The 16,866-nt window shown below is 40.0% G+C and overlaps 1 protein-coding gene across 2 annotated transcripts in view; it reads left to right on the forward strand.

Moving 5' to 3' along the window:
- The first annotated feature begins 2,784 nt into the window (after positions 1-2,784).
- Positions 2,785-16,866, forward strand: part of LOC139475047 (phosphatidate phosphatase LPIN3-like) — a 28,581-nt gene continuing 14,499 nt past the window's right edge. Inside the window, exons 1-5 of one of the 2 annotated variants that reach the window (XM_071258278.1) lie at positions 2,785-2,887; positions 13,854-14,084; positions 14,492-14,590; positions 14,918-15,447; positions 16,467-16,651. In XM_071258278.1, the coding sequence (XP_071114379.1) occupies positions 13,899-14,084; positions 14,492-14,590; positions 14,918-15,447; positions 16,467-16,651 (1,000 nt within the window). In that variant the 5' untranslated portion in view covers positions 2,785-2,887; positions 13,854-13,898. Of the gene's footprint in view, positions 2,888-12,583; positions 12,735-13,853; positions 14,085-14,491; positions 14,591-14,917; positions 15,448-16,466; positions 16,652-16,866 lie in introns of those variants that run through there. The other variant, XM_071258285.1, reaches the window with a different exon arrangement.

Below are 16,866 nucleotides of genomic sequence, written 5' to 3' on the forward strand. Positions count from 1 at the left end.
ACCTTCGTATAATTGAACCTCCCTCCCTGATTAATCTGACAACGTCCTGATTTAACGGAAGTATTGTTCTGTTTTCAAGGCCAGGTTAACCCTGTCACTCACTCACTCACTCAGGCTATGGGAACACGTATATCCAGTGTATAAAGATGCCCTTCAACAGCTAAAGTCGTCCCTTTACATGTTAACACAGATCCGACGAACAAAGGAATATTAGAACGCACAGATAAAGCTGCTGTGAACTCAATTGTAAGACTATTTTCTTTTGCATTAATAATAGTGATTTGGCTATTAAAATCGATTCAAGTATCCAATATTAATACCATATCCGAAATACGCATATATGTGTTTTTTGCTCTTTTGTAAGTTTATGTAAGTTTATCAAAACAAAGAGTCAATGTTTTCATGCGTACGTGTATTATACCTCGTGACCCAGTGACAGTGTAAGCAGTGGCTACTCAACCCACAATAACACTGATAAAGAATAACAACACTAAGAGCTACCAACTAATGCGTCTTTACCCGAGCGGCCTTGGTTAAAGTCGGTGAGTCACACGGAAACAGCGCCCTCCTGACCCCCTTGCTCCATACACACACCCCAGTCCCCAACTCCTCACCCACACGACCCATGCCCCGACCCATCTCTGACAATGAGTGTCAGAAATATGTTTTTCAATAAATTTAAATAGTTGTAAGCGTTTCGAAGTCGATAAGAATATGATACTCAACTGGACTCCTACAGAGCGCGATACCTGTTCGTCTATACCGCAAACTCGACACCGCACGCTGCGGAAAACCATACAAAACAATGGCTAGAAACAATGCTGGTTTCTGACGCACGGATTAGATGTCTATCGTCATCAGCTACACATACTGCCGTGTGCAGAGATTAGCCTAATCTCCAACCATTGTAATCGGGCCAATACTTGTTACCCTGCACTGGTATCATTAATCTTTAGAGAAGAAAAAAGAAAAATATTTTATTATCGTCTCATCCATTGTATAGGCCACCCCGACGTCGAAAATACAAACTTACTGTATTGTATGTATAAATTTTAACGTGACCCTGTAACGTCTGTGCATGCCAACAAATGGTTTTAACTTTCAATTTTGATAATATTTTTAAATGATTATCATAAGGCTATTGGCCGGCTGTTTGTAAGTTTATATACACTGTCATATCAATGTAACTTTCAAGAATTTACAGACACGTGACATCTTAATAAAATATATATTTTTCTTTTTCTGTATTTATTCTATCGTCATCAGCTACACATACTGCCGCGTGTAGAGATAATCCTAATCTCCAGGCATTGTACTCGGGCCAGTACATGTTACCCCATAATGAGATATATTGTTCATTAATGACAAAAAATGAATTTACAACAGTTTAAGATGCTGGCAAATACACATCGGCAACCCACTGAGTCCTTGATACCTCATGCGACATATGAAACTATTATGTGCATACGTAATGCCATGAATTTAGTTGAATATACAAAGTAATACATACACAATGTATACTGCATATATAACACACTTAAACGATTTCTCCAACAACATCCTGGTAACGGATACACTATCAACGCACTTTCAACACATTGCATTCGATGGAATAAAACTGAAAAATGTGAATAACGAAATTAGAAGATGGTAATTTAACAAGTAACGTTGATATTTGTGTGGTAAATTTCTTATGAGATTTAAAGGTATGTTGTGTTTGTAAGTAGAAGGCATATGTTACGATCTGGTGTATTTCGAACCTGTTTTTCAGAAATACTCCCTTAACTTGAAACACACACACACACACACACACACACACACACACACACACACACACAACACACACAACACACATACATACACACACACACACACACACACACACACACAATTTCAATTTAATTCAGTTTAAGGGAGTATTTCTGAAATGCTGGGATGCTCGTCATAAAGCTAAACTAGTGCTGTGTGCGGCGTTAAACAACAAACACACACAAACATATTTGTATAGATACCATCCGAACAGAACAAATAGTTTATGACACTAAAAAAGGCTGTTACAATATCATATCCGAAAATGCATGTACCTTAATATGACAGTCTTCATGACAACAGCACCTTGTGATAATTTCTAACGTACAACGCTTACAAGAAAGTTATCGAGATGTCCGCTAGATATATACGTCATACATGGTCGTTTCTACTCACTATAAACGGGGTAGTTTGTGTGTTTTTTGTTGTTGTTGTTGTTTATATTTCATCATAGTGCACCAGATGACGCTAAATCGATAACATTTGTCAAACAGTTTAACTACACATGCCTATTTAGATACATGTGTACCTTAAGCATGGAATAAATAGTCTTTCACACCCCCTCCCATTGATATACAGTATATGTTCTTAGAAAGTGAACTAGATAAACAGCAACGGACTCGATGTACGCGATAATCCAATTCATATTCATCATAATAGCCAGCGAGTCACGCGATGCATGATCATTTAGGTCAACTAGCACCGCCCTCTCGTGTTCGACTTATGCACTGCTTGGAACGTGAACCAAGCCAGATCGCTATCTTATAATGTCGGTCATGGTAAACTGCTATTTGATCTTCTATCACAATATATTTCGTTGTGTGAGATCAACAGTAAATTTTCGCTCCGCCAAGCAAGCTATTCAACAGGAGCACCGTAACTACGGCGAGGACACTCCCCTGAAATGCTGCTTGCTGATTGGCTAAAAAATGTAGGCAGAGTTGATGGGGTGAAGGTCGCGCGCGCACACGATGTATACAAACAGAAGCAGTCTGACCGGAGTCAGGTGAATGTGATTGCGCTTACCGGTAGATGTAACCCCATGTTATTCATAGCGGGAACAGCTAGGCACTTACTGGTAAGTACTTACATTGTATATACCATCTGTCTACAGTATTGGTTAATTGACAAAAGAAGAATATTCCAGGTGCACAACAGAGACCGTCTACCATTTATGACTGAAACGTTGAACTAAAACAATCATGATGTTTAAATCGGACCCCTGCTGTTTTTGTTGTTTGAATGTCTATTATGTCGAGTTTGCCGCTACTGTTTCCTAATTATGACTGTAGGAAATGAAAAGGGGAAAGATAAATCAATATCTCCCTTATATAAACAGTAACATTCGATATCACATGTATATTGTCCCCCGTACTGAAATAATTCAATTTTTTATTATGTTTTTGAAAATTCAAAATAGACAATGAAAACTTTATCACAACTATTTAGTCGTTCTTACATGCTGTCATTGTGATACTGACACTTACCGTTTTTCTCTAACCCAAATGATCCCATCTAGACCCCCCCCCCCCTTTCTCCTCTGTCGTTTGCTTTATTGTTTTACGCCGCATTCAGCAATATCCCATCTATATACCCGCGGTCTGTGAGTAATGGGTCAGACAAACCAGTGATTGACATCATAAGCGAACCTGACCCCGTTAGTCGCCTCTTACGACATGCATGTTTGATGAAGACCAGTTCTAACCCGTATCTTCACGGGTCTCTCTTTGTCACACATATGTGACATGTATGTGAGCGACATTAATATTCATGTTACGCACACATAAATACAGGCACGTACAATGTAGCCTTCAGATGTTCACTGTGAAGTCTACTTGAACGCGCAATGACCTACAATCGTTACCTAATTGCTGGTCATAACAGCTGTCGGCGGAAGGCGGATATAAACAGAGCTTGTGTACGCTCTGTACATAGACCAACGCCTAGTCTCGGAAAATATATAATTTCGCTAGAAACAAGCAACTATACATTTAAATTGAAAAGGCGCCCCCGTGAGACGATGGATTCCTGAACCTTGGACTTGTTCATTTAGAGCTTTAGCATTGCAGTAAGGGCTGGGCGAAAAGGGAAATATAATGACTAAGAGACTGTGAGGAAGACTACCTCGGTGCACAAAAATGTCTCATATTGATATTTTCGCCTCACCATTCACCTCCAGTACACGCCCGACTTAACATGTTCGTGAATAAGTTATACGTACATTATATGCTTAGTATTAATATAAAGGAGACAACTACTTCATATCTGAATGCATTTTCAAATTGATCACAAATTAGGAAGGCAAAGGTCAAAATTCTTCAAATGAGGATTTTTAAATCGTTGGAGACAAAACACTTGGTGTACATATATGGTGGAATCAATAGATAGTGAATACTAAAGACAATATTACGTGTAGTTTGAGTCGTACAATTTTCTTGTCGAATCTAACGCGGTGTTTGAGCATCCTGTCCCCCGCGTCAGGACTCTATGAACCGACATAAAGGCGATGTATTCCGACTACAGAAGTATCTATCTGTCACTATTGTTTGGCCACTGGCACAAACCAGATTATGTAACCTGAGATAGCAGAAGCGAGATGCTGTCTATAGAACTGGCGTTTCCGATATATTCTAAGCACGTGTTGAACCTTATGCGTGTTTGTCTGGATTTACCTGGTCTGTTCACCGTGTCGCTGAAAAACAGAAGGGTAAACGAGGAAGACATATCTCTACCAGAGACCATATGTTACTGACAAACAGAATCAATGTAATGAACAACGAAAACTGTGGCATTTTGTGATTGAATACATTGAACATGACATCGCTGGCGACTACTTCAAAGTAACTAGATGATCAGTGAATGAAGCATCGTGAAGTGTAGATCTGTAGTGTTTTAGTCTGAGGCTGAATCCTTTTTCAGCGAGGTAGCGCGGCGATAACCGCATTCCAAGCAGTGCACGTGTACTGACTGTAACGCGGCTGCGTCATGTCGGTACAACAGCGATCACGTGTGGTTGACAGCAGTTAGTGAAGCACGAGTCGGGACATCTTCAGTGATAACACTTTCTATATATAAGTTTGATGTATAAAACAACGTCACATTCAGCGATGTTCCACCTATATGACGGTGGTCTGTAAATAATCAAGTCTGGAAAAGGCAATCCAGTGATTGACATCATGTGTATCGATCTACGCACTTGGGATATGATGATATGCATAAACTAAGTCAGTCAGCCCACAGGGACTTGTAACAAGTTACAGGAACCCCTGAATACCGTGATATCCATGATCAATCAGTCAACCCCCAGATAACATCTCCTATGACCCCCCCCCCCCTGCTGCGCTTCCCTCGGACGCACATGGGTTAGCAGAAGAACAATTCTAACCCGATCTTCACGTGGTTCTGTACATAGAAGCTACTAGTATATAGTGGGGCTATGCTATTATTTCTTAGGGAATTGACAAAACTCGGTCAAGAAGAAGCACTCATTGAATTCAAGCGACTTGTTAAATACTATTGCTGTGTATAGCTCGGCAGTGTATTACATAGCATGTTGATGTGCCGCATGGGCTTGTCTTGCCCGCTTTGACAATTATACTAATTGACTAATGGCTTTAGACATAATGAGCGTCGAAACTGTCGGGTAAAAGAAAGTATACACTTGGAAATTGAATTTAACCAAAATATACATCCATGCATAAATATTGATGAAAGGGCGTCTGATCGCAGAGCAATTTCGTCTTCATCAAACCATGCTTGTCATGTAAAAGGCGACTAATGGGATCGGGTGGTCAGGCTCGCTGACTTGGTTGAGGCATGTCATCGTATACCAATTGCGTGGATCGATGCTTGTGATGTCAATCACTGGATTGTCTGGTCCAGGCTCGATTATTTACAGACTGCCGTCATACAGAGCTAAGTGTGGCGTTAAACAACAAACAAAACAAAACGTATGCATGCACGTCGCTATATACCCAATTTCAGCTCTCCTCACCTGTGCAAGTAAGGTATTCTTGTCGTGAGAGGACGAAAGAATGGATCTGGTGGTCAAGCTCTTGACAGCATAGCTGGAATATTGCTTATGGCGTAAAACAACATTACTTGCACCTTACTCAATGTCTAGTAAAGTGGACTTTATATGCCTTTATTTTGCATTGGTCAAGTATGGTTCGAAGTTTACTAAAGTTTGGAAGGACGTTATTTCCATGTGACCATTTGGCTATGTATTAATGTCTTTGTAATAATTTTATCGCATGCTGTTTCAATGTATGCGATGAAGTGAAATTGGGTTTAACGGTTCGTCCAAGATTATTGCACTTATATAGTGACTTACATGCACGTATACGTGTGTGTGTGTGTGTGTGTGTGTGTGTGTGTGTGATCTTACTAGTCCGGACTGATGACGATTTATAGTGCTAGCTCACTGAGATACCATGCCGCAATTTAACATGAATACCCTACTCTGACACAGTATACTTACTGCGAGCCGCCCACACCTTGTTTTAGCCCATTAATGCCGAGCGCATTACAGACAACAAGTACCATATTTTAACGTCGCTTTGGTATGACACAGCCGGGGATCGAACCCCGGTATGACACAGCCGGGGATCGAACCCCGGACCTTCCGCTCTCAGGGCGGACGCTCTACCACTAGACCACGGAGCCGGTCTTCAATGCATGTAGTTGTTCATGTATGGACGCGACATATGGTGTTTATATGACATTATGAGTAACTGCATGGGTTGAGTTGGGAAGCGAAGCCGATACATTGCTCCATTTGTAATAAAGCTATAGAGAAGGGCTTATTTCTAGCTATGGATGTTACCAAATATACGCCTTTTCACGATACACGCACATGAACACATATTACACATATAATGATATGTAATAACATATAATACCCTACGTTTCGTGCTCACCGCCCAGTGTACAGGTGACATTAAAATGACCTCGAAGAATATGGCTGCTGACAGAACGTAAGTTGATGAAGGTCACGCACGTGTTTTACATCATCATCGTTGGCCAAATTCTTCGTGGGCAAAACAAGCCGTCTACTTGATGATCTGTATCACGTCTGCAGTACACACACACACACACACACACACACACACACACATATATATAAATATATATACAGTGGTGTCTGTAACAGCGTCATGCATCCACGCGAGGTAGGCGAGAAAACAGAATACCTCAATTACAGCTGATGGGATTTCCTGAGCTGCTCTGATTTCTTTAACTCCATTAATGTATACGTGATGGACCTTTTCATGATAAAAATGAAAACACTTGTTAAGTCTGGATGTGTTTATGGAAAAGGACAAATGAAAGGTTTATTTATTCATGCTGTTATTGTTCTTCGTGTTTTGAAGTTCTATGTATTTTTGCCATTGGCGTGGGCCCCGTTGCACAAAGCGATCTAAGCGCTACGACTGCCATCTATCTATGTTAAAGTATGGGAGTTACGTCACTATAATCGCTAAGATCGCTTTGTGGAATGGGGCCCGGTACCTTGGAATAATGTCCATTTTACGGTGCTCTGAGTGTGTGGGTTGGAAGATGAACCAGGGTGCTGGGAGGATAAACCAACAAACCCCTACCGCCACAGTCACTGATATTCACGTGCAATATAAATGAAATCCCATATGTTAAATAACGGTGAAAATCATATGTATGGATCACTGAAAATGATGGATGACATCAGGTTGAAAAATGTAAGCATGTGCTAGCTGCCCTTCCGGTAGCACCCGTCACTCATCAATGTACAGTAGCCTTAGTCTGATGCCACTGGTTATAAGGTGAGGTGAAACCACGGGGTTTAACGTCGCGTCCAAGATCATTGCACTTATATAGCGACTTGCATGTAGGTGTTTGTGTGGCTGCTTGTACTAGTCCGAATTTATAGTGCTAGCGCACTGAGATACCATGCCGCAGTTTAACAAGAATACCCCACTCAGACACAGTACACTGACTCCGAGCCGACCTGTCTTTGTTTTAGCCCTTTAATGCCGAGCGCCAGACAGGGTAAAAAGTACCATCTTTTAACGTCTTTTGGTATGACTCGGCTGAAGATCGAACCCCGGACCTTCCGCTCTCCAGGTGGACGCTCTACCACTAGACCACAGAGGCGGTCCCACTGGTTATAATTGGACGAGTGAGTGAGTGAGTGAGTTGGGTTTTACGCCGCTTTTAACAATATTCCAGTTATATCGCGGCGTGTCAGCTTAATGTGGGAGGAAAGCCCGAAGTGGTGCAGGTCTCGGACGTTTACCACTTCGGTGAAACCCACGAGCACGGGTATGATGCTGACAAACCTAGAAACATAATTTGGGCGAACCGGGATTCGAACCCACAATCACAGGTTTCTGGCGTGTCCAAGGGACGCAACTCTGCACAGTGAATCGCGGCACCTTATACGACTGGGCCACCCGTGCCCCCTTCCCACTGGTTATAAAGTTGTATAGGAGATTGTTGTATATAATATGGATGAGGTCTTTAAACACATTATATTCAATACTGTATGTATTTATATATTTACTTGTGTGTACTTTACGCTTAGAGGGTATCAGACTAGGTGATATTTTTCACTTGGAAACATGCTTTAAGAAAATCAATAGATGTTCTCGTATATTTAGCCCAGCAAGTACAACATATTTATCCAAACACAGAGGAGTGACTATCAGGTGTTTCAATCACATACACCTGAAGCTGCGCCGGTTGTAGAACACTTCCTCAACGTCGTGCTTACCCCGCTGTGACCTCTAGGGAGGTAATGCAGTCGCGTGATATGTAACGCCACGAGAATGACGTGGCCGTGAATGATACACAACCTACACGTCAACGTTGGTTACATTGGGGAGACTAGCTGTGACATTGCACAATTAAAAACAACCTCATGGCTCGTAAAATCTATGTTTAGAGTACAGTCACTTTAGTCATATCACCTTAAACGCCAATTTGAATGTTGTCAATAGTTACAATAGATAACGTTAATTAACATTCATGTGACCTGCTGATTATTACATTAAAATAACAGGAAGAATTAACCGTTTAAGAATTTACTTGGAGTTCACGTGGAGAAGGTTTAATTCGAATAGTTTATTTAACACCTCGTTGCATTAAGTATGAGATTTAAGGTATATAGATAGCTGTTGTTCACGGTGTATACACGTTGCTAGGAGACTGTAACTACAGGATCTACAGAGGATTATGAAACACGTGAAATCGGCTATACGTTATATCAACTTGAGAGAAGCCATCCAATTAAGTAGCTGCACATAACGGCGATACCAAAGTTTGGAATTTCATCTTTACCTTGGTCTGTCACTTTAAACTCTTTCCTACGGTTCGGAAGAAAGAGAATTCAACATGCAGTGTTCATGGTGGGATTCCTGGTCAGAATAGGTCTCCTGTAGAGTATACTGAGATTAACACTTAGTCAATGAAAACATGTCTTTAAAATAATTTAATTTTTTTTTTTAAAAGAACATTTCCTCATCTGCTTTTTTAATCGGCTGTGGAATCAAGCAAACTATATTTGGTTAGTTTGATCCAGACTTGCCTAAGCTTTTAGTATAAAAAAATAAAAATTCCACCGTCATGGTGCAGCACTATAGTATGCTATATAAGCTTATCGTTATGGAGCCAGATCGGATGGCACTTCATAGTATATATCCCGATGGCTATATACTTCTCTGACTGACCTTCTCTTGACTCGATCATTTACAGACTGCCCTGATATGTCTGGCGTTCATATATGTATGTATTATCAACACCCTCTCGCTAAAACAAGTGGTATGTCTCTCGTATTAATGTGTCTTTGAAAATGTGTCATAAAATGAAAGAATCCAGTGTTCTTTAATTTCTTTTGAGTAGCATATATAGCGTGTCTAACCTGAAGTCTAAATGATATGACCAGCAAGGCATATAACCTTGATTACATAATTCCAGGCGTTCGCCAGAGAGGGGTTCACGACATATGGTATTTGTGGTGGTGGTTGTGGGTCGGGAAATGTGTGTGTGTGTGTGGGGGGGGGGGGGGGGGGGGGGGGGGGGCGGGGGGTAGTTATATTTCATTGCGTCGCACATTGTCGTGCATGGTTACCCTTTTTAACACTTCGCCAACAATGTCCCAATTATGTTCTGAAGTCCAACTGAATTATATATTCTGTCTGCTGGCCATATGTCGCGGATGAATCGCATCCATTATTACAGAAGACATCCGGTGTTACTGTATCTGGGGCGAAACACGCGTGTGTTAAAGCAGCCATGTGTACGTGTCTCGCTCGAATTTCTATAGAAAAGACAAATATTGGGGTTGTGAGACTCTGGCTAGTTGACATAATGGCTGATTGGGCATACAACGATTCAGGGGTGACTCTCTTAATGTAGGTCGGGGGTGAAGGTAAAAGTTCCGGCAGTGTCTGTACTGAGAGTTTATATTAAGTGGAAGAGTTGACAACAGAAAACGATCAGTGATTACCACGATATAAATATATTACTGTCGTGCGTATGGATCAGAGTGAAGGCTTCAATTCAAGAGGTACGTAAGTCTACATCTCGACGAAGACCTGTTCCTGCTATATATCCAGCCCGAATGAGTCGGTGTTAAGTCCGAGCCATATAGGGTTAGGTTCATTAGCTTATTTATCATAAATGCAACGATGGAAGTAATTTCTCGTGATTATATCTTATTAAATCATACACACGTAACATAAGCCTTAACTGCATGCCAAAGTAAAATTAATTTATAACTTTGATAGATGTATATGTCTACTATAATATAAGCGCGGCGATAATTTGAATTCAATCTATAGAATATACATACCGCAAAAGAGACAAGGATAAAGGAAAACTATGCATGCAAAAGGTTAGTGTTCTTTAAAGAGTTTTCCTGTGGTGATGTCTGGACAGGATAGGATTCCCACACTTAATTCATTATGGTCGTCAGCGCCAAACAACGAGGATGGGTGGTTATATTATGTGACCTGGCTGAATGTCCCTCGTTGAACCGCGTCGGCGTGGATGTTGGCTCATACTGTCAACCACTGGTTTACTTGACCCATTATTATGATCTTCATTCCTCCATAGGAGAGTTACAATTATTAATAGCACACTCACGTTAATTCATTTGAAATGTAAGGAGTAAAACAGTTCACCTTTCATTATATAGTGCTATGCTTGTCGTGAGAGGCGACTAACGGGATCGGGTGGTCAGGCTCGCTGACTTGGTTGATGCATATCATCGTATCCCAATTGCGTGGATCGATGCTCATGATGTCAATCACTGGATTGTCTGGTCCAGACTCGATTATTTACAGACCGCCGTCATATAGCTGGAATATTGGTGAGTGCGGCGTTAAACAACAAACAAATAAACATTACATAGTGTCAGGCACAACATCAATGCACTCGTTCTAGAAAGTCATAGTTTGTGATCTGGGATCTTTTCTTCCTCACATATCCCTAAACAAACGCTAAAACAAACCAGTTCGTCCCAGCATCTCGACCCCAAGTGACCTGAGGGCACCTGCCATGGTCAGTCCAACGTGGATCACGTGACCTGTAACTTATCTGACAAAGGAAACCTGCATCATTGACAATGGTCACGCGAATATTTGGGTGAATCGGACATCCCATGATAATCGAAACTATTTATATCAAATGATAAATGCACCACACACACATTAATGTCAAGGAATTATAAATATCATTGGTAAAGTCAAGGAATCCTAACATTTTACAGATTTGCATAGGTCTGGTTGTATCATATTTGCCAATGCCTAAATCTACACGCCATTTATGCAATGTCATTCTGGCAATTCAGACACATGCACGGACGTAGTTAATCACTCAATACATACATGTCTATAGTTGTATATGACTCAGCTGATAGTGGGACGACGATGTCACCTGATGTGGCGCGGCGCGACCAGTTGACTGCGTATAATCATAATTGCTCGCTACTCGAGCGAAAACTATTCACCTATACAAAGAGGTGGGTTACCGTGCGTATTTATAAGTTGCATATTACCTATAGTATGTCATCAACGCGGAAGTATGTGTCATATTTCACGCGATGATTCAAATTAAATTGGTTCATGTAAATTAAGCAAAATATGTTAAGTTCCCTGTTAATTCGTGTACGCAGTACTTGGACCAGTAAGATATTCAGTCGATATACATTATTTAGACATTTTGTTAAAAATCTAAACATTAGTAAACGAAATTAATACATTCTTCGCAAAGTCAAAATTATTAAATAAATATGATTAACAGAGCAACTTTCCGCAGCTGACTCAAAGCAAAGAGGTCAAAGCAAGCCTTGAAATCGATATAGCCAACTCAAACAAGTGACGTAGCTGGAGAGTATAACGTGGTTACTATATTTAGATCATGTAAGTATATAGACGATATTAAACCTACTTATTAGCCAATAAGATAGAACGTGCGTGAGTCCTCAACTTTGACCTTGCATCTAATTACGAGATTAACCAATCATTTATCCGACAAAGCCTTGACCCTTTTCTACAGTCCGTTTCGCAATCTGTTCAATTATTGATTTGGTTTAAAGGAACTTTACTTTTTCCACTATATGATGTACATCTGTCATTGAATTTGTATATAACAAACACAAGTATAAAATCTTTGGTACCACGTAAGTTGTTTTGCCCTAAAACAAATTGTAGTTATTGCAGATAGAAAAGGCTATAAATAAACATATGACCTTTGACCGTAGTCACATGATCAGCTGATCCGCTCATTTCAATATGGAGGCTTTTGCCGGGCAGTCTGACAGATCAGACCATGCCATGGTAGCTAAGGCCTAATACGTAGATGTTTTGTGTCCGGAAGTAATAACTTATTCCATGAATTAGACATCATGTAATCGTCTGCTCCTGTTTCTTTTACTTCTATGGGCTGCGGTAAGTTATGATAGCTTTATTTTATTGAGACGCCATGCGACGTTTCGCGGAAATTATGTTGTCTGTCAAATGGAGACATGTAGATCTACACATTTACCGTTACATCTTTATTTACGGTACATGTTTATATTTATGGTTGATACATGTACTTCGATATTACAATTGACTCTCTTAATTTCAAGGATCCAAGTAAGACTAGGCGATAATTTAATGTCACTCACTCGACACATTTTTTGTAAGCAGCGAGGCATATTCACTCGTGGTCAATCACCCCAGATTAGGATACTTGTATTCATTCTGCGTCACTATTTACTGTCATAATGTGACAATTTTACACCAAACAGTAATTTACATCTCTATTTCTGTAAAGAAACGGATGTAAGTTCATTTTTATACATTGTTAACGGATTTCAAAACTCATGTGAAGGAATGAACAAAGAAAGTGCAAAGGTCACTCGTGTCTTGATTTCAAGACAGTGGTCATGTTTATATTGTGCTTTGTGCCTTTGTGGTTCACTCGTCACGTAGTGGTCAGCAGAATAGGATACACATAGACATCCCATACATGATTTTGGCGTAGGCATCAATAGTTATAAATCAATAATGGTATTAACTAAAACCACAATGATACATGACATTTGTAGTTTTGATCATTTCTGTCATATGCAACTACAGTAATAATGGGCACTGTAAACTTTTCTGTGCTCAGAATGCTGTCCTAACATTATTTGATCAGTGTAATCCTTTAGTATTAATACCATGTGAACATTTATAGAACATATAATATAATTATTTTCAGACTTGTTTTTGAAGAGGTTAACCATGTTAACATATATTAACCACTTGTTGACCATCTTAAATGTGGGCCTTACGATGGGTATGTTGGATTTTGCATACTGATAAGAATATTTCATGATGTATAAGATATATGTCATATTAATGGCTGCATGAGGTATACATTGTCTTTGTTCTAAGCCTTTGAGCATGATGCTGTAAATTGGTAGATTTAGAATACATTGAAATTTGTATTTTAGGGCTTTTTTTTGACAATGTACATATGAATTAGGTGCTATTCTTTATTTCAGTGTGTGAACTTCATCGTGCTATTCTTTATTTCAGTGTGTGAACTTCATCGTCTGTCCCGTGTGAATAAATAACTACAGAATGAGTCTTGGTTTTGTTGGCCGACTTTTCTCTGGAATCAAAGGGTATTACAATGAAATCAATGGTGCTACACTGACTGGTGCAATTGATGTCCTAATAGTAGAACAAGAAGATGGAACTTATTTGTCATCACCATTCCATGTTCGCTTTGGGAAGATGGGTGTTCTGCGGTCAAGAGAGAAAGTGGTAAGGCAAATCATTGAAAAGGATACACATACCTGTATACTTAGTGCTGCTGGGCATTGGAGTCTTGATACCATTTGTTCTTGTGGTTATTACAGTAATTAGAGATAGGAATAAAGTATGATCTATATGGGTATAAGTATATAGTATGATGCAGTTTGTATGCAAAAAGATTTCACTGAGTAAATCTATAAATGCTATTGCTAAGCATACTAAGTGCCATTATAACATACCCACTTTTCTTCAGTTATATATGCTGATATTTCTTACAACAGTAGTATTTCTAACTGTATGTTCAGTCAAATTGTCTTTATAATTATATCATGATGATGAATACATTTGGACTATCAGATGATTTAAAATTATGATATATCATATACAAAATAATATAAAAGCATTGTTTGGAACAGGTTGATATTGAGATCAATGGTGAAGTGGTTGACCTACACATGAAACTTGGGGAGGCAGGAGAGGCATTCTTTGTACAGCAAGTTTGTGAGCCGTCAGAGGTAAGAGAAATACAATGGTTTCTTGTTATATTTTATCCTGGTTATAACAATATAAACTGTAAACATTCTAACCATGCAAAAGTCTACATTGTATTTTTTAGTAGTATTGCAGCCCAACACCCAAAGCGTTGATATTCACTCATTTGTAAAACATGATACTTTGCTTGTGAAGTAGCATTGTGTTATGTATTCAGATTGTGATATAACACTATTACAGAGTAAAATCAGTTGAATTTTATTGCAGAATTACTTTCACATGTCAAACTTTAAATTTATTTCAAGATGACACCAATTTGACTCTGTGACTATATTACCACTCTCTTGTAGGAGTTCCCTGAGTATCTGGCAACATCACCGATTCCCTCCTCCATGGCACTTATGATGGGCGGTGTAGAGGGCTTGAAGCTTCAGGCACAACAGTCCGATGAAGCCAAGGTCACCGAGTGGCAGCAGAGGTCATTACATGGAGCCATTCCTGAAAACACAGAGGACGAAGCGTCCCTCATTCATACAATATCATTGAAAGACCTCAAGAGTGATAGCTCACATGATGAATTGTTGTCGTCAAGCAAACAGAGGCGTAAAGTTTACACAAAGAAGAAACAAAAGTCAGGTAAATGCTCTCCAAGAACTCATCTAACTGGATCGGACCAAGAAGGTGTTTTCGAGATGGACACGTCTGAGTCCTCAGATGAAGAGCTGAAGAAACTGTCTGTCATGTCAAAGAGCCTCAGTATGCCATTACCCCAGTCAGCGGAAGACAAGCCCCACATCAAGAGCTGGAGGAAGAGTTCAACTATTGAGGCATTTATGCATCCCTTGAGTGAGCCGGAGATGGACCCTATGGATGCTGGCAGGTGAGCTGATGTGCTGTGTATCAACTGGACAACAGGGTATACTTGCACAAAGCGATTGCTTTTTAGTTTTTTTAGTTGTTGTTTTTTTATCTCCTGTACTCCAACATAGATAGTCAGTCACTAAGATCGTTTGTTCAAGTAGGCCCAGAACCATAGTGTATTAGAAAGAACTGGCTCACTAACCTATGAGTAGAACTACTATTTACAGCATGTCAGAACAAGAAACTGGCTTTTAATAACAGTCGGGTCCTCTTTTATTTCTGCTTGTCATGGCCTCAACATGCTCAAGGTCTAGGTGTTTTTTTTACTTCGGTGGGACTATTAGACGAGTTTGCAATAGAATGTTCCCATGGAACATATTTCAATTATAGAAGTTTGTGTTGCTATCTATCATGTATTAGTCTATGTATCATGTACCAGTCTATATGTCACGTACAGGTATTGACGCTTGATCAAGTTTTGCTTGTGATTAGTTTAAATGTAACTAAAGGCTGATGAGAATTTGCTGGTTACAATGTTGGAGTGTTGGTCATGCATGGAGTGTTGCTGATGCTATCAAACACCGGTTTGTCTTCATGATGTTAGGGGTACACAGGTGGCCCAGTCGTCTAAGGTGCCGTGATTCGCTGTGCAGAGTTGCGTCCCTTGGGCATGCCAGAAACCTATGATTGTATGTTCGAATCCCAGTTCGCGCCAATTATGTTTTTAGGTTTGTCAGCACCATACCCGTGCTCGTGGGTTTCACCATAGTTGTAAACATCTGAGTCTGAGACCTGCATCACTTCGGGCTTTCCTCCCACATTAAGCTGACACGCCGTGATATAACTGAAATACTGTTAAAAGCAGCGTTAAACCCAACTCACTCACTCATAATGTTATTTTATTATATAGCTGAAATATTGCAGCATAAAACAACATTCCCTACATGCAATCAGTTTTCTTAAGTGATGATCTCTTTTGAGTTGGTGTGTTGTCTGACCCGTTGTTTGAATGTAAATCCGTCTGTGATGTTTTCCCAGCCCACTTCCATCCCGCTGCCCGAGCCCCAAGAGTGACACTGAGGTTGATCTTCAGCGTGTGGAGGACTCGCAGCGTTCGCTGCTGATGGAAGATAGCGGCACCTGGGAGTGGGGAGCCTTTCCTACACCCCCATCATCTGAGATGAAGGTCCCAGAAATAGACCATCAGGTTAAAGAGGACGAGGGTGAGTGTGAGGCGAAAACCATCTGTAGTTTACACTAGTAACTTCATCAATAATTATTAATGACAAAGAGGATTCAAGAATAGCTGAGGGCACATGTTTTTTTTTTAATATTTTGTTACTATGTTGCTATTGTGTCTTGCCAAGTCAATTATATATATATTTATTATATAAGTATGTGGAACTATTTTTAAAATAAGAGGTGTAACTTGCTGATT

This window comes from Haliotis cracherodii, unplaced genomic scaffold (genome assembly GCF_022045235.1).
Source record: "Haliotis cracherodii isolate W230 unplaced genomic scaffold, xgHalCrac1.p SCAF_1, whole genome shotgun sequence".
Classification (NCBI taxonomy): Eukaryota; Metazoa; Mollusca; class Gastropoda; order Lepetellida; family Haliotidae; genus Haliotis; species Haliotis cracherodii.